General features: G+C 34.3%; 3 protein-coding genes across 5 annotated transcripts; 1 reads left to right on the top strand and 2 right to left on the bottom strand.

Annotated features, from left to right (window-relative positions):
• Window positions 1–4626: 4626 nt before the first annotated feature.
• On the top strand, window positions 4627–6686 carry LOC115712569 (F-box protein At5g67140). Of its 2 annotated transcripts, XM_030640867.2 has the most exons (5): window positions 4627–4975; window positions 5158–5304; window positions 5439–5574; window positions 6026–6124; window positions 6249–6686. In XM_030640867.2, the coding sequence occupies exons 1-5, from the start codon at window positions 4887–4889 to the stop codon at window positions 6462–6464; spliced, it is 687 nt and encodes a 228-aa protein (XP_030496727.1). In that variant the 5' UTR covers window positions 4627–4886; the 3' UTR covers window positions 6465–6686. The 2 variants fall into 2 exon arrangements, with proteins under 2 accessions (XP_030496727.1, XP_030496728.1); XM_030640868.2 differs by lacking the exon at window positions 6026–6124 and having other exon boundaries at window positions 4629–4975.
• A 53-nt stretch (window positions 6687–6739) lies between these two features.
• LOC115712568 (PI-PLC X domain-containing protein At5g67130) lies at window positions 6740–10382 on the bottom strand. 2 transcript variants are annotated; one of them, XR_009687466.1, is made up of 9 exons: window positions 9901–10382; window positions 9691–9813; window positions 9447–9584; window positions 9093–9191; window positions 8698–9001; window positions 8399–8619; window positions 8203–8289; window positions 7186–7599; window positions 6740–7023 (listed from the first exon to the last, which is right to left on the bottom strand). XR_009687466.1 is itself a non-coding variant. In XM_061114459.1 (8 exons), exons 1-8 carry the CDS (start codon window positions 10018–10020, stop codon window positions 7417–7419), a joined length of 1275 nt encoding a protein of 424 aa, XP_060970442.1. In that variant the 5' UTR covers window positions 10021–10241; the 3' UTR covers window positions 6740–7416. The 2 variants fall into 2 exon arrangements, 1 of the variants encoding a protein (XP_060970442.1); XM_061114459.1 differs by having other exon boundaries at window positions 6740–7599; window positions 9901–10241.
• A 6056-nt stretch (window positions 10383–16438) lies between these two features.
• Window positions 16439–18160, bottom strand: LOC115712567 (uncharacterized acetyltransferase At3g50280). Its single transcript, XM_030640864.2, has one exon. The coding sequence runs from the start codon at window positions 17956–17958 to the stop codon at window positions 16636–16638; it is 1323 nt and encodes a 440-aa protein (XP_030496724.1). The 5' UTR covers window positions 17959–18160; the 3' UTR covers window positions 16439–16635.
• Window positions 18161–20477: the final 2317 nt, after the last annotated feature.

Raw genomic sequence — 20477 nt, 5'->3', positions numbered from 1 at the left:
AGAATTATATAATTTTTCACTTTGCAACTTGTATAGTAGAGTTGTGTACTCCAACTTTACATTATTGATCCAATTCAATAAAACTATTAATTTTGTCATCAAATCAAGCTAAGTTGATTGCTCTAGTTTATGTTTTATGGTTTAAGTTTTTAATTTTATTTTGTGTTCATTATTCATATGTGATCTTATTTCACTGTTAATTCATAACAATAGTATTTTTTTATAGTGATTGATTCACTACAAATGGTATCAGAGCCAAGATTCCAAGAAGAGGTTTCAAGATTTGCATTCAAACCTTCAAGATTCATATTCAAACAATCAAGAACTATAAGAACCAGATGGAATCTTCAATATTCAAGGTGGACAAGTTCAATGGCAATAATGACTTCAGACTATGGAGAATAAAGATGTGAGTATTCCTTGTGCATCGAGGAATCTATGAAGCTAAAGATGAGGAAGCCATGAACCTAGTAGAAGACAAGAAGAAGAAGTTTAAGCCAACATAGTTCCATTCTTCTTAGTCTTAGAGATGAAGTGCTAAGGAAAGTGTTTAATGAAGAAAAGGCACTCGGGCTATGGAACAAAATATCTTCCATTGATATGAAGAGATCCTTAGCCAATAAATTGTATCTCAAGAAGAGATTATACACTCTTCGAATGGATGAAACTAGAGAACTGAGAAATAAATGATTTCAATAAGATCATATTGGATCTTAACAATCTTGGTGTCAAGATTGATGATGAAGACCATGCCAGCTCAGCTCACTTCCTAAAATGTATGAACATTTTGTAGATACAATTCTGTGTGGGAAGGACAACCTGACCATGACAGAAATGAAGGTTGTCTTTAACTCCAAGGAAATTCAGAAGAAAAAAGGTGGTGAGAAAGGAGAAAGTAGCGGAAAGGGTTTACTAATTATGAAAGAAAAATATCCCAAGAAAGAACAGAAGGGAAATTAGAATAATTCTAATGGATACAAGAAAAACTAGTCAAGAACAAATTCAAAAGGTCAAACTGTTGGAATTTATTTTACCAGGATCTTAGATCTACTCACAAGTATGTTGTTTAACACCCTAAATATGAACTTTCTAAAACGATAAATAAACACATATAAAGTTAAGAAAACCTTACATTGGTTGCAGCGGAATAATGTCTCCTTCCACTAAGATCTCTAACCCTTGTATCCTTTCTGTCGCAGAATATTATCAAGATCTGAGCCCGAATGTCCTTCTCTTTGTGTGTGATCCTTCACAGTCTTCCAATCTATGATTGAGGTACCACTTGCTGTGTGTGGGCACTACTCTATCACTGAGGGTTTCGAAATTTAGAAGAGGAAAAGAGAGAAAGGTTGGTTCGGCTATAGAGAGAGAGGGAAGGCTCAGTTTTCTGAAAAAGTAATTTTCTGAGAGAAAGCTTGTTGAAAACTTATTGAAAACTTGTTATTTGACTGAGCCATCACTTTCTATTTATAGGCAACTACTAGGTTTAGGTTAGCAATTATTTGGCATTAAAATAATAAAAATATTAATTGGAAAAACATGCTTAAGTGGCCGGCCAAGGTGTGTAATGGGCCCCACTTGGTTTTTGCAGTTTTCACAATTTTTATTTCTATTTTCTAAAAAACGCCAACTTTCCAATTCTAACCATTTAAATGCCAAAACTAATTATTGAAAAAGTACAATTTTACCTCAAAGCATGGATATATGTATGATACAGTAATTACCATTTATGAGAAAGAGTTATTACTCCAATTAAGACTGTTGAAAGGTCTCATATGTAACGGTTGTCTTATTAGACATCGATATTGGATTCGGTTGTCTTGTTAGACAATGGTATTGAATTTGGTTGTCTTATTAAGAAACGAGGTTAAATAGTTAGTTTATAAGGTAACAGTATTAGTTTGTTTCATATTGTGTAAGGTAATTTGCTGTTTATGGAATAAAGTATATGTTTATGTGATTTTGGTTGAATGTGTTTATTTGATTATACTCATTTATTGATATGTAATGTTTGTGTTATTGGTTTTCTTCCTGAATTTTTGTGACTCACGGGTGCTTTGTGGTGTAGGTAAGAGAAGTAACAAATTAGAGCGGTCATGAGTTGGAGGTCTTCCTCAAAAAATGAACATATCAGCTTATCCGACTAGCAGGGCTGAGTTGTCAGAACATATTTTTATGTTGCTTTTGAGATTACAAATTTAATATTGGATGTAGTACCGAGTTGGCAACTTTTGTAAAATTTTAAAAGGGGATCCCTTAAAGTTTAAAATCTTGAGATTAGTGACCCCTTTGAAATCTTGAGTGTACCATTGTCAATCTTGACTAAATAGCCATAATTATAAACATACCTAACTTGCTTGATAAAAGGCTTATTTTCAAATCGGGGACATATCTAACTCGTTTGATAGTTCGAGTAATACCATCATGTAGCATCAAATTAATGGAGTCAATTCCTTAAATCTAGCATGCCTTTTTGTCTCCCAGTAGCACATTTCCACATGATTTTTCAATGTAGTTGCAGAACAAGTTTTTGTTTGGTGAAGTGAGCAGCTTGAGTCCAAGATCCATTCTCCATATGATTCTAAACTAAATGTAATTATAACTCTTGTAGATTCATATACATCTTCAATATCAGCTTCTCCTTGGTTCTTGTTCTTCCCTTGCATGTTGTCTCTTCAATTTAGCCTTCAATGCCAGTCATTCATCTCGAAAGTGTCCATCTTTCTTGCAGTAATAACGCTTCTTCCCAGTTGGAGTTTTTTATTTTGACCTTGGCTTATACCTATTATTGGGTTTCTTGAATTCTTTCTGCTCTGTTCTTCCACGAATTAATAGACCATCACCACTTGATTTGGGTCTTTTATGAACTTTCTTTTGGATTTCCTTCGAATTCAAGGTTGCTTTAACTTAGACATAGTTAGTGTATCTTTCCCATAAAGTATTGTACCAAAAAAATGTTCATATACCTTAGGGAGTAAATTGAGTAGAAGTATTGCTTGATCTTCTTGTTCTTCTTCAATTCTGACCCCAATGTTATTCAGGTCCAGAATTATCTTATTGAAATTGTCTAGATGCCTTCGAAGCTCTTTAGTTTCACCCATCTTCATTGTGTAAATTTTTTTCTTCAAGTAGAGCTTATTGGCCAAAAATTTCTTCATGTAAATAGATCCAAGCTTGTTCCATAATCCCATGGCAGATTCTTCATCAACAACTTCCCTAAGGACTTCATCTCCTAAACTTAAAAGAATAGCACTATGTGCTTTCACTTCGATCTCTTCAGAAACCTTATTGACATCTTCTTCTTCCTTAGAACTAGTCACACTGATCGCATTTACAAGTCCTTAATGCACATGGAGTGCTTTCATCTTAATCTTCCATAACTTGAAGTCATTAAGACTTGTAAACTTGTCTACTTCATATCCGGTAGTAGCCATTCTTAATGAGTTCTTGAAACTTCAAAACTTGATTCTTGAATTCTCGATCTAAACGTGAAGCTCTGATACCAGTTGTGGTGAATTAACACCTATCAAGAATCAAAACAAAACAAGAACTGAAGAACTAGAATAGCTGAATCAAACAATGACATAAACTAGAAATAAATTTGGAATAAACTAAATGAAATAGTGATAAGGTTTAACGAGGTTCATCACTCTTTTTATGGCGAGAGGAACTGCCCTTTAGCCAAGTTTTATTCGATCTTCAATAGTGGAGAAATACATAGGAGAATACAAGAGTTGAGCTCATCAACAATGGTGTCTTGTGCTTCTTGCACCTTACAAATAAACTCACTTGAGAGAGATGTGATCAAACACACACATTCTCTTTAACAACTATCTTCACTCATTCCAAACGTAATAATTATCTAAATTCCTCTTTAGATCACCACCTAAAGAAGTAGTACACAAAATCTTATATAGACAACTATATTAGGGGATGTTGAGAATCATGAGATTCCATCTTAAAACTAATTGGTGATAAGTGGCCGAGTAGCACATGCTCTTATATATGACTCAATATTTTACTATTTATTCCATGTGGGACAATATTCACAATAGGGAATACCTAAATTAATTAACTGAAATAACTAACTTGAGAATTAACTGGACAAATGTTCCATCTGACAGATCACTAGATGAGACTAGCAGTAATAATACACCAAGTGCTAAAATCTTCCACGCAAAAGCATTTAGAATATAATTAATTTTAGAGCATTGCTGTTAGGTACCAGTGGTGTCTAGCACCTTCTTGACATGTCGCGTTGCGATTGGCTAGCGATACTCGCTAAAAACTATTATATTAAACTATATGAGACTCGATATTTAGTTACACTAATAGCGATATTGACACATAGGAAGATGCTAGACATCACTAGTGCCCTTTATCATTTCTCTTAATTTTACTATTGATAAGTTTGGAATCTTTGTTATACACTTATATTAAGCTACAAACTATTATTATTCAATTAGTTAACACGTGATATAACCATTAACCATTAATATTATTACTCAACTCATGGATGAACTCATCTACTCAATCCAACTTACCACAACTAAAGTACACCTAACTCATGTTAACACACAAATATCTTTCTTTAAGAAAAAAAGAAAGAAAAAGCAAAAATGAGCTACCAAATGAAGGCATTTTATGAAATGATGACCTTGACATGACCACATCCTCTTCTTTCTTCACAATTATTTTTTTGTATAGTTTGCCATAATAATGAGTATATTTTCGAATCCCATAAAGTAATCACTTAACAAGTTTTTTCTTTTTACTATGTTACGACTTCGACCCTTTCTTTCTTCAACGTACCACAAATAATAAGAAGAAACTCTAGCCTTTGTACCAATCAAAAGAAAAAAAAAAAGCTTGAGTTTTGGGAAGTAATGGCGGTTGAGGCTGAGATTGATCGGTTGCCAATTGATTTGTTAGCTCATATCTTTGTTCTCATAACTTCTTTTACTGATTTGGCCCAGTACGTAATTTGCTTTGTTCTTATCTTCATAATAATCAGCTTCTAAAGCTCTGTTTTTTTTTTTTTTGATGTATTTATTTATTTTCCTTTCTGGGTATGTTTGTTTCCTGAGAAATTGTGTGGGAAAGTTTGTTGTTTGGTTAAATTTTTGGTTAAATGAAAACATATATTAACACGTGCAGGGTGAGCAGTGTTTGCCGGAAATGGAGAAAAGGGGTTACTCAGTCTTTGGGTGGAAGACACAATTTGAGCTTTGCTGGCTGTAAAATGGACGATGTTTCTACTGCTCGTCTAGTCCGCCATGCTTATAGCCTCAAAGAGCTTGATATGTATGTATATCTAAATTCTCTTCATATTTGGTGCTTTAAATTACTTGTACTCTTCTTATCTCTATAGCCCTTTTCATATTGTAATTAGGTAATAATCTTATTTTTTTTTAACTTAATCATTTCTCTTTTTTCAGTTCAAGAAGCCGTTGGGGTTGTCAGATCTCTGACAATGGACTTTACCAAATATCTTTGGCGAAGTGTGTCAGTAATTTAACCTCCATATCCTTATGGGGTATGACTGGAGTCACAGATAAAGGTGTTGCTCATTTGGTAAGAATAATAGTTTTAGTTTCAGAAGAATTAACCTTTTTCATTTTGCAATGCCAATTTGATTTTATTTCTAAGTGTTACTATTCTATTAAAAGGAGAGATCAAAAAAAAAAAAAAATCTTAGAAGAAAGAGTGGAAAATTGTTTCTTAAGCATTAGCAATTAGCAGCCCTTGTTCTGTATGATTTCATTTTCAAATTTAGATACTTTCTCCCTCAACCTTAATTATTCTCAATAAGATTGATTGTACTATATTGCTTATGCTCAACATCATTTCAGATCAGATCAAATAAGCTAAATTTTAGCCTAGAAAAACTATAGGTATAACATGTGGGCTGTGGGCAAGTATTAAATGGGAATCACATCACTCGTAATCACATAATATATTCATATGACTATATAACATGTTTGTTATGATTTTCTCCATAGACTTTATGTGTTTTTTTAAACAGATATCAAGAGCTAATTCATTGCAGCATCTGAATATTGGTGGTACATTTATCACAGATGAGTCTCTGTTTGTCATTGCAGATAATTGTTCACACCTAAAGGTGTGTAGATTATCCAAACTACATAACAACTTGGGATTTTATTTAATAATTTTGATGGGGGCAACTCTCAAATGTGATATATAATAAACGATGTTTTCTTTATCTGTTCTTTCTTTTTGGTCAGACTATAGTACTTTGGAGCTGCCGTCATATAACAGAGAATGGGCTTGTTGGTCTTGTAAATAAATGTAGAAAGTTAGAGGTGATCAATGTATGGGGCACCAGAGTTCCTGTAGACTGTTTCATTGCTTTGCTTACTATTAGTCCTGCTCTTCAGATCAAATCTCGAGGACTGCTTTTAAATGTTGGAAATCCTCCTATTCAACAAGCTGTTGTATGAAAAAAGAAGAAGGAGAAGAAGAAGGTATCCAATTCTTGTGATTGTTTTTGAAAATGGTTTGGTGTATGGTGCAAGTGTATCTTCATTAAGAACAACATTTTATAACAAAAATATTATATCAGAGTGCATATTGAAGCTCTGTCTTTGTATAGTCCACATGCAATTTGTGTATTCTTTTATGAATTTATGAACAAAGCTTCATATGTTATTATTGTTATGTAATTAATTACTTGTGATTCATACATTACTTTCTTTTTTGAGACAAGAGATCCAAGGACAGCACAAAATGAAAACTTTATGGTCTTTCTTGTTTTACATAACACAATTCTCAAATAAATCATTTGTTCAACTCTTCATAGTGATCCACATTGTTAAAAACAAAAGTGCAGACATGAGATAACATAACCTATGTTATAGGTAAGAAATGAGAAACAACACCCATTAAAAATGTTAGAATACAAATAAGAAAGCCTATTATTTAACACACAAGTACTTTTACATATGATGTGCCATGGATTTGCTTGACTGCTACTGACTGGTTACCCACACTATCTGTGCCCTGAAAGAAAACAACAGCACAGCACAGATAAAATGATCAAAAAAACGATGGCAGAATTGGGTGTTGTTATAACACTAGGTAAAATGTCAGCATCTCAATCTCAATATTTCTATTTTCTTCCATAAAAACAAGTGCTTTACTGTAATGAAGTGTACTGTATACCTGAAACCAAACCAGTGCTTTCTGGGTCTTTCTTGGTCACTAACTTATCTACTTCATATGCATGCGCCGCACATATCCTCACTTCTGCTCTTAACTAAAATCTCGGTAAGCTTTACCTCTATAATCAAATTTATAACACTAAGAACCGTTTGCTATGACACTAGATTTTTACGTGTAAAACACTGTAAGTAAGCCACCATCTCAAGGATTTACGCTAATTGGCTGTGGTGGTCATAACCAAAATGCCAACAGTGGGAATGATACTAAGAAGAGAAACAAGCGATTCGAAGAGTTGACAGTTGAAGCAGATCTTGTAAACTGAACAGATCCAGTAAAGCTTCCTGCATTGGTGGTTGTTGGTGGACTTCTACTAGGAACAGCTACATTCTTGCAGGACCCAAAAGGTGCACCAGCCTGAGAAACATGTACTCGGAATTAGAGACTTTTTAATGGAGATGGTAAGAGAAAATCATAAACAGATATGTCCGAGGCATATTGAAATAATATATTGTTGCATAATCTCACACAGTGACAGTTCAGAAAATAGATGTATATGCTTAAGTAAAATGCAGTTTAATTCAAAAAGAGTTACCCTCTTAAATTGAAAGAAAGGAACAAAGTAATTTTATGAGAGGCCAAGAATTTGGGTTTAAAAGTACATGTTGAATTTCTTTGAAAAATATAAATTGGGTGGGTGCAGTTTTCTGGACCCAATATGGTAACTCAGTTCCTGGTGACCTTAGTTCCAAATCCAGTTTCAGAGAAGCTCTTAAACGAGATGATGAGGCCGTATATAAGGTTGTTGGCAAAGGAATGGAAAATAACTGTATTATAGTTTCTATAATTCCAAAACATTTGGAGACTGACTCGAAAGAAAAATAAAAGAAATTTGGACCACCAGTTCTGCATCTAGGCCATTTGCCAATGTGGGAATAGAAAAGAATGAAAAGATGGTAAAAAAGGATGATGAATACCCAACTAAAAGTAGATAGAAGTGATATGGACTTATGGAGATACCTGGCAAGCAGTGACAGTATTACATCCGCACAATGTCAGGCCATTCATTCTGTCTATAATATCAAAGACCCCTCCTCCATCACTCCTCTGCAGTACATCATTTCACCCTTAGTAAAGAATGCATAACCAATAATTGAAACTATTTTAGTTAAATCTTGTTTTTTCTTAGAAATATTGTGAGACAAAATATCATTACCATGTAAAAATTTACTGCCAAAAAGGTTGGCATTAAGTTGCCTGCTGCTTTATAACAGGTACCAACCATTGCAGCAAGTGGACCTGAATTCTCTTTGCAGGCATCAGCTTCAACTGGGTATGTAGGAAAATAATTCTGCAAGAAAAGAGTTGCACTTTTCGAGTCCAATGCCTTCGACTCTTTTCTATTTGGGCATGCGCCTTTTACCCCAGGGTCTCCAGCTGAAAATTGATGTCATAATTGGTGAAAATTCTAAAACAGTACAAAGTCATAGACTAAGACTCTGATATACAACTTACACTCATTTTCCAAAAAGTATTTCCACTGGTATGCTATTCCTTCTTTTGCCTCCTTTGAGGAGTCAGAAGTGAAAACAAGAAGTCGGTGATTCTCTTGCACCATTTCGGTCACAGTGGGCCAATCTTTACCCTTTTTCGGCATCTTGGACACAGGATACCAATACTTGTCCAACCCAGCCATAGCAAACAAATTTGTCAACCCTTTCGTGGTATGCACATAATCCTCAATTATAATTGTCACAATCTCAGACGGGTTTGCACTTAAAAATGCTTCCACTTCCTTCAATACATTTATTGCAGGTTGCTGAGAAGATAACAACAGAACACTTATAAGAAGCTACTTCATAAGAAACTACAAACTTAAGAAAAAATGAAAATAAGGGAAGAAAGATTACAAAGGCAGTGAAGTTGAAACATTGGCCCCTAAATGAATGGCAGAGCCAAATATCGTTCTCGAAGTCATACATGTCCAACATCAGTCCCCTCACGCCATTCTAAGGAAAAAAAAAATACAACAGAAATCAATTAAACAAAGAAAGAAAAACGTAAGAAACACACTAGACAAAAGGGGTCTATTTAGAACAATTACTAACACGCATAATTCTCTAATACTGTAATTGGATTCCAAGGCACAAAATTAAAGAAAGGAATGGCAGGTAAACCTCATCAGAGTCTCTAATCTAATTCTATCACAAAATTAGAAAGAAAGAAAGAAATAAAAGCAATGAACAAGAACAAAAACCACATACATTCAACTGGTTGGTCACAGTGTCCTCTTGATTATAAAATGTCAATCTCTGAGCACCAGCTACAGGAGCTGCATTCACGTTACTGAACGAATTATGGGTCACCAGCCATGTGTACTTATTAAACGGCAACCCATTAATCTACAACATCTCAAAACAAAAAGCAGTAAAGTCATATGATTTTCATGAAATTCAGCTCAAAATGATTACAGCCCACCAACCTAATTTTCAAAATTCAAACTCTTACAATGGTAGTGGGAATGATTGCCTGAGCTCTGGTGCAGATTGGCTGAGTAGCACCGGAAGAAGGACAATTACCACAGTAGAGACCTGGGGAACAGTCCACGGCCGCGGTACAAGCATCTAGAACCTGTAAACAACGAAGTTTTATTCGGATTTAAATTCCGAAAAGCTTAGATCTTTGAGTTGTTTAAGAGGAGAAAATACAAAGTAAAACCTGACAAGTGCCACTGGAGCAAGCTGAGGAAGAAGTAACAAGAACAGAAAAGAAGAAGAAGAAGAGCAACAGAAGTAAGGTGTTGCATAAGCTACGGTGGTCCACCAAACACGGCAACATGGCATCAAAAGCAGCAGTGGCTGAACTGAAGCTCGTGATAAGCAGAACCACCACTGCTTTTTTTTTTTATGGGTTCAAGAGAGAGAGAGAGAGAGAGAGAGAAGGGGTCTGGTAGTGGTAGTGATATAGTACAGCTACAAAAGCAAAAGCGAATTTTTACTGTGGTGAGAGAAGAAGATGACAAGTTTTTAGTTCTTAAACGCGGGCTTTTATTTCTTTAAACTCTTTTTCTTTCTTCTCTAATCATTCTTTTATTTTACCTATTTAGCATTTTTTGTATTATTCTCCTCTTCAAATTTTTAGAGTTATAAATTGTTTCGAGAGCTATTCACAATATTCTAAATTAATTTTTTTTATAAGTTTTGTACATGTGAAAAACAAAAGGATGATATAGTTGTTTAATCAATTGCTACATCAACACTATGTATATAATTTAACATTAAAAAATAAAAATAGGCATTTTAAAAAAAATCCCTAAATTAAAATTAAACTAATGATTAAAAAAATTAGGTAAAATTAAATTAAAAAAATTAAACTAATTTTTCAAATTAATTACACATGTAATGTTGACATGGCAACTGATTAAGGAGTTATGTCATCATTTTATTTAGGGATATTGGCGGCTAAATCACCTGAACTTTACGGTTTGTAACACTTAACCACAAAAACTAAAATTTTGGCGGCTAAACTACCTAAACTCTGGTTCCGTTTTGCTCTGCACACCTCCGTCCAAAAATCACAGTTAAGTGTCACGGTGGACTGTCCACGTGTACAAGTTTCTAGTAGTCCATGTAATATTAATTTTAAAAAATAATAATAAATATTAAACAAATTAAAAAAGTCAGAAAAAAAAATTAAAAATATTTTTTTTTACTTTTTTTTTTCCTTTCCTTTTCTTTTTTTTTTTCTTCTTCTTTCTTTTACCTACAGAACTCCAGTCCAGCCCTCTCCGACCCCCTTTGCCCCTTGTGCAGCATCGACCAACTCCGACGACCACCCCCGACCACCCTCGAGATCGTCGCCGTCGAGACCGTTGTCATCGAAATGGCGGACAGAGGAGTTGAGATCGTCCCCGTCGAGACCGTACGCGTCGAAGGAAGCCATAGCTTTCTCTCTCTCTTCGTGGTGGTCCAAACTTAGAACTAAAGATTTGTTATCTTTGATATCGTTAGCGCTTAATCGTTTAGCTCGAGAAGATGAATTAGCACTGAGATAGTTTTGGATAGCTATGTAGACCTCATTGCGTTTGAAACGGTCACCAGTGTATTAACGGAAAGTGGAAAGTGATTTGGATATATGGGTAAAAGAAACCCACGATTTTGCTGGTATGCTTTTCAAGATGACGACGAAGATTGTACGGAAAGTATTGTTGAATTATTGCATAAACAAACATTATGCTTGCCATTACTGAGCCCACTTGTGACCATATTTCTCCCATGAATACCATTTTTTTCATTTCTTCTTTTTCACTAAAAACTTTCTTTCATTTTTTTTCCCTTTATTTTTGTTTTCTTGGTAAGAAAGATTATATTTTTCTGTTTTCTTGGACGACGGCGACAATCTCAGGGGTGGTCGCCGGAGTGGGTCGACGTCGCACAAGGGGCACAAGGGGGCCGGAGAGGGATGGGAGTTCTGTGAGGGCTATAATTATTTTTTAAAATTAATATTACGTGGACCACTAAAAACTTGCCACGTGTACAAGTGTGTACACGCGTACAGTCCACCGTGGCACTTAACTGTGATTTTTGGACGGAGGTGTGCAGAGCAAAACGGAACCAGGGTTTAGGTAGTTTAGCCGCCAAAATTTTAGTTTTTGTGGTTAAGTGTTACAAACCGTAAAGTTCAGGTGGTTTAGCCGCCAATATCCCTTTTATTTATCACGTATGATAAAATTTGACAGAATGACCAATTTACAAAATTGTGAAAAGTTCAAAGCTCATTTTTAACAAGCTGAAAAATTCAAGGGCACAACAATACATAGGTCATAATTCAAGGGCAAAATCCTAAATAGTATTTATTTTTTTTTTTGAATGAAAATAGTATTTATTTTAGTATAATATAATAATGTAAATATAGGAAACTTTTTTCTTGTCTTTTTCTTTTTACAGTGTCTTTTTTTTTTTGAAGAAAAGCGTACTTATATTAGATTAGAAACTATCAAACCTTGCGGTCATTACAAAATATAATATCAGGCATAGAGGAAATTGGCACAGAGCCAAACCTCTGATGGGAAAATGCCCAGTTAGCCACATTATGGGCCATACAATTATACTGTCTACGAACAAATTGAAAAGTACAACCAATAAAAGAGGTGGAGGTGTTTTTACAAAAAGAGACATAGTTATCAAGCTCCCAACAGGACTCCTTCCCATTAAGAACGTTGATCACCACCCTCGAGTCACTCTCCACAATAAGAAACTCAATACCACGAGCTTTAGCCTCCTCTATAGCCATACAGCAAGCTGCCACTTCCCCACAGAGAGCATTAGAAAAATCCAGTCTTTTTGTAGAAACCCAGATCACCTTGCCGACGTGATCCCTTGCAACCACTGCAGCGCACATGCTATCCATCCCCACTCTAACGTCGCAGTTGAGCTTCAACCAATCCTGTGGGGGTGGACTCCAAGATTCCGTCAAGCACCGGGTTGGACAAGGGAGCAAGTAAGCATGATGATCTGCAAAAGAAAAACGAACAGAGTCTATACATTTAAAGATATCCACCGGACTATTATTATGTACCTTTTCATTCCGGGTCCGCCAGATTGTGTCAATGATGAGCGACGCATATAAAAAGGTCTCCTGCTCATTAATTCCTTTATTTTTGAGATCCCATAAGAACTTAACCCAATCCCACATTCTTATACCAGCGTCACAGATAGGGAAGATACCCCAAGGAGATGACCGTCGTAGGTGAAGGCAACATTACAAGAGAGAAATAAATGCTCCATAGTTTCACTGTCTGTTCCGCACAGGGGGCAGCTCTCATCCTCAATAGGAAACCTTCTACCTAACACCGATCGAACTGGGAGAGCCTTGGACAGAATACACCACCAAAGGACCTTGAGTCTCTCTGGAATTTTACTATTCCAAAGCTTGTTCCACATAGAGGGAGCAACCTCTCTAGGGCTCGAACTATCCACAGTGTGGGCCAAATAGGCTGATTTGCAGGAGAACCGACCATTACTTTCCAAGGTCCAGAACCAGCTATCCTTGCCTCGTCCAGCAGGAACACCCTCACTCAGGATAGCAGAGATCGTTTCTTGATTACCCATGTAAGAGACTAGCATTGCTAACCATGTTCTCTAAACATACTCCTTAGTTGAAATAAGGAGTGAGACTTGAAAAAATAATTTTTAACCATACAAAAAATGACTCTTTATAATAGAGAATGGATAGAGAGCTCTCTAAATATAGGGAACTCCCTATTTTCTACTAAATTATTTTAATAGTATTTTAATCAAAAGCACTATGACTTTTCTATCATTTTAAAAAATTAATTTATATTTGACAAATTTAAATTATAAAATATTATTCAAATAATCAAATACTAACTATAGTAGAGAGTATAGTTGGAACAATAATAATAAAAATAATTTTTTATTTTAACTGTTTAGCTATTTTAGCTTAAAAAATAGTGTATTTTAGCCTTTTTTTTTTTTTTTGCTTAAGAGACTAAGAGGAGCATTGTTATTACTTATCATATCAAGAAACTTGATACTTTTTACTAAGGGTGTGCATTAATCGATCCAATCTAATGATAATTAACCGATTTAATTACAATTGATCGTCAAATATTGGATATCAAATTGTGATCAGATCGAATTGAATGTTATTTTTTAATATCCAATTGGATCGGATTTGATTTGAATGAGGTGTCTAAAAAATCCAATACATCCAATATCTAATCGAACTAATTAAAATTTTCATTTACTTTGGATGAGTAATTAAATTTTATATTGCTAGACGTAAAATATATATGTATATATAAAATTATTAAAATTTTACTCTTTTATTCTTAGTTTGGATTGATCAAATCCAATCTAATACATACTTGATCTAAAATATTGAGTGCATCTGATCCGATATAAAAAATATTAGTCTAAAATATTGGATAAATCTAATTAAACTAATAAATATATATATGAAATACACTTAACAGATAGAACCGATCCAATCCAATAAATATTGGATTGATTGAATGACTGAAATTAATTAGATCGGATCAGATTGTAAAATCTAACATCCAATATATAATTGAATGAGATTTGAATAGACCTAAAAATATTAAATATGGTCTAATGAATACCCATACTTTTTACCTTTTACCATTTCTCTTTGCAATTTGTTTAGAGCATTGCTATTAGGCATTAGTGTTGTCAAACACCACTAAACATGTCGCATTGCGATTGACTAGCGATACTTCCTAAAAGTTATTATATTAAACTATATGAGACTCGATACTTAGTTAGACCAATAACAATATTCACACATAAAAAAAAATACTAAACACTATATCTTTTAGCATTTCTCCTTTGTTTACACTAGTGACGTCTTTCTAATTATTAAGTATATTTTTCTATAAAGGAAAAGCTTTGGGACATTTGGGGTATTTGACCCACTGTTGGAGCTCTCTCCAACTGATTTTTTTTTTCCTTTTTTTCTTTTCTAATCATGCTTTCATATATGGGGTTTTTCTTTTTAATAATTCTATAAAAGCTTGGGGAGATTTAGGGTATTTTGGTCTACTATTGAATTACCCTTGTAAAGTGTAAGTAGATATCACATGGTAGGGTAGGTAAGCTTCTCCTCAGCTATTTCTACTGCGGGACCCAATAACCGTTCCCCATTTACCATATCATGCAATTTTTCTTCTTTAGAAGTCTAAACTATAAAAACTCAAAATAAATTCACTTCACAGTTCACACTATATGACTGGTCCTATATGGTTAATTAATATCCGTACCTTTTGGCAACCTCATTCTTATCCATATTGTGAAGAAGCTGCTGTCATTTTAATTTTATTTTTATTTTCCTAAAAAAAAAAAGAACTAGATACAGAGAAGTGGTATAAGATTTTTGTTCATCACTTTTAGTTGGGGAAAACGTGTTAATGAATGCTTTGAGATTTGGATTGTTGAGAAATATACCTCTTTGGATATTTGAGTTAAATGATGTGTTTTAAGATATGGTTAGGAATATTAATGGTTGGTTTGAACTTTGTAGAATAATAACAATATTAATGTGAAAAAGCAGAGAAAATTGAGTATCTGACATACTGTTAGTTTGAGCTGAAAGCTGACTTTTATAAGAATCATCCGTGGGATTCGGTGATCGTTGGCAAATTAATATTGAGTTAGACAAGAATAATATTAATTTTGGTTAGAAAATGTTCATTAAATTGATAAGTGAAGTTAGCAAATACAATTGGCTTTGAAGGAAACACGAATAGTAAAATGACAATTTTCAATTTTCCTGTAGTCTATGCGACATTTTCCACGTCCCTGTCCATCACTAGGCCCATCATCAGAATTAACAATAGAGCATTCGGCCCATTAGCTTTAGGTTGATGACTAGGCCCATCACCAGAATTAATATTGGCTATAATATATCACAATATTTTCAATTTTCATTTTCCAATCAAGTACTTCTTCTTTTTTCTTTTTTTTTTTTTAGACAAATCAAGTACTTCTTCACAGCTGCATTTTTAATATTTCAGGGACAAATGAAAGAGAAAGGTAACCAAACGTCAAAATAGATTAAAAGTACAAGTGCAGCTTGGTCGGGGTTGTATTTACTATTGTGATTCAATTTTTGCTGTCACAATTAGTTTTATCTATGAGACATAATTTTTAGTGTTTTAGTTTTGTCTCTAAGACATGATTTTGATTGTTTTAGTCTTGTATGTGTGATATTGTTTTGTTTTGTTTTGTTTCATTGTTGGTTCTTCTTTATTATTCGATAACTAGCATCAAATTGTTGTTAGTAGTTAGGAATAACAAGTTCTATGCGATTGAAGAGGTTAAATGAACCTGATGCAACAGTTTTTATTATTGTGTCTTTTGAACATTAGATAAAACTCAATATAAGTATTCTTAAAGTCTGTGGTGTTGAAATCTTTTTAATAGAATTTTATTTTTTAGTTTTTTTTTTTAATGTTTTTGTCAAACAATTTAGAAATTAGACGGCTAATTATTTAGCTAATTTTTTTATTCTAATTTTAATTGTTTCTCTAATAGGGAAAATGTCACGATTTGATTGTAAACTGTTATTTTAGCTAATTGATATTAATAAAATTGTATTATTTATTAAAAAAAAAAGAAAATAATTAAACAAGGATGGATATTTTGCAACAAACTCATCAACATTTCATCATAATTAATAATAAATAAATCTCACAAACCTCACAAATACATCATTATTTTGCCATAGGTAAAATGACATATTTCAATAATAATAAAACAATAAGGATATGTTGAACCAAAATATACACCCAAATCCCAAATCCCAATATTATACAATACTTTTCAAACCAGATTTAAAAAAACTGCGTATAATATTTAAGTGCATAAGTTTATCAAAGCATATATCATTACTCAAAAGAAACAACAATACTAATCATATGGTTACAGTCTCCATGAACTGTTTATCTACTGACATGGATTCAAGTGTCTGAGCTCGAAGACAAACCTCAAAGTCAATGCTTCCGTGTTCAGACCCAGGAAAAACAGTCAACTTCCCATCATACTTGTTCCCTGGACCACTTCTCACAGTAACTGGTCTTCCCCAACCAAAATCATTCCCATAAACATTGAACCGTGGTGAACTACCCGTCAACAGTTCACACCCTAACTCTTTCTTCATTTTTATTTCGTCTGGGCTTTCGGCCCAATTCTTCAAGTACTCTTGGGCCTTTTTAGGGGTATGCGAAACGACCATCTTATTCATTTTCAATGCTGCCCAGCCCAATCCATTCTTACCCAAAAGCTTCCCTGCCGTGGTCTCCACATTCCCAAACATCACCGCATTGCCACAATACGCTTCTGATAATGGCGGCTCCATTCTTTGCCTGAGACCCACCATTACAATGTAGTTCACTTCGTCTTCGGATTTCAGGTAACTTCGGTTCCGGGTTATGGACACCCAAAGGTGAGCCATGACCGCTTGAAGAGACGATATATTATTAATGGATTTTGTGGGTGACAAATGGATTATCTCAGCTTTGGCTTTAGCTTTGAGTTTGGCTATGGTTTCTTTTGAAAAGCGAAACATTCTTTGCTTCAATGTGATTGGTGTTGAGCTAGGAGTGTTGTTTGTTTTTCGATCTGGATCAAAAGGTATTCTAAGTGGAAGAAGATATGGGTTGATACCTTCAAAGAATTGGTCACGATCGAAAACTGGGTGTGGAGGGTCTAAAACGACGCTGTTTTGGCGACAGATTTGAGACCACGTGTTGAAGAAAAGCCAAAACATAGTCCCATCCGCAACGCAATGATTGGCTGAGAGACCAATGAAAACACCGTCAACTAACTCCGTTACTTGAGCCGCCAGCAACGGTTTTGAAACTCCTTGGAAGTTACAAACAAAGTTCAAGGGAAAGAAAGAGTAAACGACGTCGTCTGGGATGTAGAGCGGATCGAGAATATCGGCAACTGTAACGTCGTGAAAGGTGACGTGGTCAAAGAAAGCACCGCCAGCGCCATTGCAGTCTATGAAGAAAGATTTGGTAAGTTGAACGTCGTCGTTTTGGGTCATGACTAGGCGACCCGCTAGAGGATAGAAAATATCGAGTGCTTTGAAGAAAGCGGTTTCCAAGCGTTGGATCCATTGAGTGAAGGGCTGAGATGGTTTTGGGAAGAGAAGTCCCTTTTGGATGTAATGAAGTGGAATGAGTGTAAGGTCGGGCTGTGTTAACTCAAATCTTGTAGTTGTAGCTTCCATGACTTTGGGCTAAAGTTTTGACAAAGAGTATCACTATAGACTATAGTAGTGAAGAGAATGAGTTGTGAATCTTCTGATAGCATTACTTTTATACGATCGAGAATAAAAGAGAAAGACTAACGGGTAAGAAGAAGTAAGAAGCCAACAAATGTTGTCAATTGTCATAATAAAATAATAGAAGATAGAGAGAGAGAAAGATTTATGTTGGAAAAAAATCACGTGTCCCATAATTCCATTGCTGCTGTTGCTGTCCTAAGAATTAGTTGTTGCCACTTTCAAATAAAATGTGAGATGTATACATTTAACGGCTCAAATGTTATTAATAGATAAAAAAATTTAAGAAAAAATTACAAAAATACATCATAGGTGTTTTTATTTTATGCTTTATATATTTTTATGGCTAATTAGTAATCGTTCCCTCTGAACTTTGATATGTAGTAAATCGTGTCCTTGAACTTTTTTGACTGTTAAAAATTCCCTCAAACTATTGAGATTGTTAAATTTAAAGACTTTTGTCTAATTTCATTCAATTTTACTGTTTCAGTGATTATTTATGTACTAAACCATGCTTCCCAGACTTTAATATCTACCAAATCATACCCCTCAAACTTTGATATGTACTAAATCATGCCCCTTGAACTTTCATCCATGTTAGAATTTTTTTACTAAAATTAGACAAAAGTCTTTAAATTTAACAATCTCAATAGTTCAGGGGGAATTTTTAACGGCCAAAAAAGTTCAGGGGAAAAATTACTAATTAGTCAGTAATAAAAATACTTTTTTATTAAAAATAATAAACTATTTTTTAGTTGTTTTATAATTTATTTATACTTCTTCAATTATAATTGTTATGGATTTGTTTTTTTTTTTTTATTATTTTATAGTTTATTTATAGTTATTGTGAAGGTTGATTTCTTTTTAGTTATTTTCTTAATTTTTCCTAAGCAAAGTATATTTTTGTAATTTTAAAATACGTATTTTTATAAATAAAAACTTTAAACCGTAAAATTATAAATAAAACATAAAAAAAAATTACTTCTAACAATTTCCCTTTTTTATTAAAGAAAATTGCTCGTCTCCTTTGACCTATCTCCATTTCCCACAGTGCTATATTACAGTTATTTCTTAGTCAACAATGGCAAAACACTACATTTTGATAAAGGATATTGGCGACAAAACCACTCGAACTTTATTTTTTTTAACAGTTAACTAAATCAATTCATTTTTTAAGGGTAAAACTACGTAAACCTTACTTCTGTTATGATTTTTACCCATTCGTCTAAAAATTTCAATTAAGTGCCACAGTGGACTATTGAAGTATACTAAAATACACGTGGCAGTGGCCCACATAATATTAAAATAAAATTAATAATTTAAAATGATAAAAATAATAAAAAATATATATTATTTTATTTTATTTTATTTTTTCTTTTCTTTTTCTTTTTCATTCTTTTCTTTCATTTTTTTATTATTTTTATTTTCTTCTTCTTCTTCTGAAAATACCCAAAAGAATCACCCCAAAATTATCTCCACAACCACCCCAAAACCATCACTATTATCATTGTTATCCCAAATTTGACACTCTGACGTGGCATCACGAGAATGGTGACACGTGGGCTCTGCTTGGAGCATCTGCTCGGAACGATAGGCCGAGTAGGACGCCTCGCTGGCACATCCGGAATAAAATATTCAGCGAGCCGTGCAGAGTGATCAACACTTAGCGAATTCAGCCTGACGCATCATGAGTCATCAGCTCAATCCCTACAACTCAGGGATCAACTTACGTGGATGTGGCATACACACGATCCCACTGTCAGTGTATTCAGCCTCAATCCCACGATCCTTGCATTCAGCATTGATCACACGATCTTTCTGTTTATGCACATTGTAACGAGAGAGGAAACTCTTCGTCCTCAAGTTTCCCAGCCCTATAAATAGTGAGGAATGTTCACTGGGCAAGGGGGGAAAATTATAAGCCGATACGCAGTTAAGCTAAGGCCTTATTATTATCTAGGAATTATATATTCAGAGATACTGCTGTAAGAGCTATAAGAAAAGGAAACTTCTTCCTTGTTCTTACGTCAATACAAATAACGAGGATTAGGCTATTACCAAACTGCTCGGGGCTGAACCTCTATAAAATTCCTGTGTCTTATTATTGCTTTCTTATATATATTCTCATTACGACATATCGTTTATCGCTTATCAAAAAGACTCATTGTCGTTGGCTAAAAGCGAAGTCAATATTTTGGTGCTTTCATTGAGAGCAGAATCGCAGATCGCTTTTTCATCATTCGACACGATGGTGCAAACTCGTAGAGGCCTGTCTGACCCAGCAAACTCACAGACGTTGGATTCGACATTACAGGACCCAGGGAGTTTAAGGGTTCCACCCGCTGTCAATCCTGGACAGACGGGAAACATGGTGAATGGTGGGACAACTCCTGTTACTGAAACTGCGCCTGGTGTGCAAGAGACTGGGAATAACAGTTCCGCACACAGCCAGGGCGTTCATAACA

Source organism: Cannabis sativa, chromosome 4 (genome assembly GCF_029168945.1).
Source record: "Cannabis sativa cultivar Pink pepper isolate KNU-18-1 chromosome 4, ASM2916894v1, whole genome shotgun sequence".
NCBI classification, from domain to species: domain Eukaryota; kingdom Viridiplantae; phylum Streptophyta; class Magnoliopsida; order Rosales; family Cannabaceae; genus Cannabis; species Cannabis sativa.
The sequence above is the reverse complement of the archived record's forward strand: the minus strand, read 5'-3'. Positions and strand labels throughout refer to the sequence as shown.

Bases quoted from the DNA above. Each gene is read 5' to 3' on its own strand.
- LOC115712569 (XM_030640867.2), top strand. From the start codon at position 4,887: ATGGCGGTTGAGGCTGAGATTGATCGGTTGCCAATTGATTTGTTAGCT. The intron at 4,976-5,157 runs GTACGTAATTTG...TAACACGTGCAG, and splicing joins TCTTTTACTGATTTGGCCCA to GGTGAGCAGTGTTTGCCGGA. The intron at 5,305-5,438 runs GTATGTATATCT...CTCTTTTTTCAG, and splicing joins AGCCTCAAAGAGCTTGATAT to TTCAAGAAGCCGTTGGGGTT.
- LOC115712568 (XM_061114459.1), bottom strand. From the start codon at position 10,020: ATGTTGCCGTGTTTGGTGGACCACCGTAGCTTATGCAACACCTTACTT. The intron at 9,814-9,900 runs GTTTTACTTTGT...CGTTGTTTACAG, and splicing joins GCTCCAGTGGCACTTGTCAG to GTTCTAGATGCTTGTACCGC. The intron at 8,290-8,398 runs GTAATGATATTT...GATGTACTGCAG, and splicing joins TGGCAGTAAATTTTTACATG to AGGAGTGATGGAGGAGGGGT.
- LOC115712567 (XM_030640864.2), bottom strand. From the start codon at position 17,958: ATGGAAGCTACAACTACAAGATTTGAGTTAACACAGCCCGACCTTACA.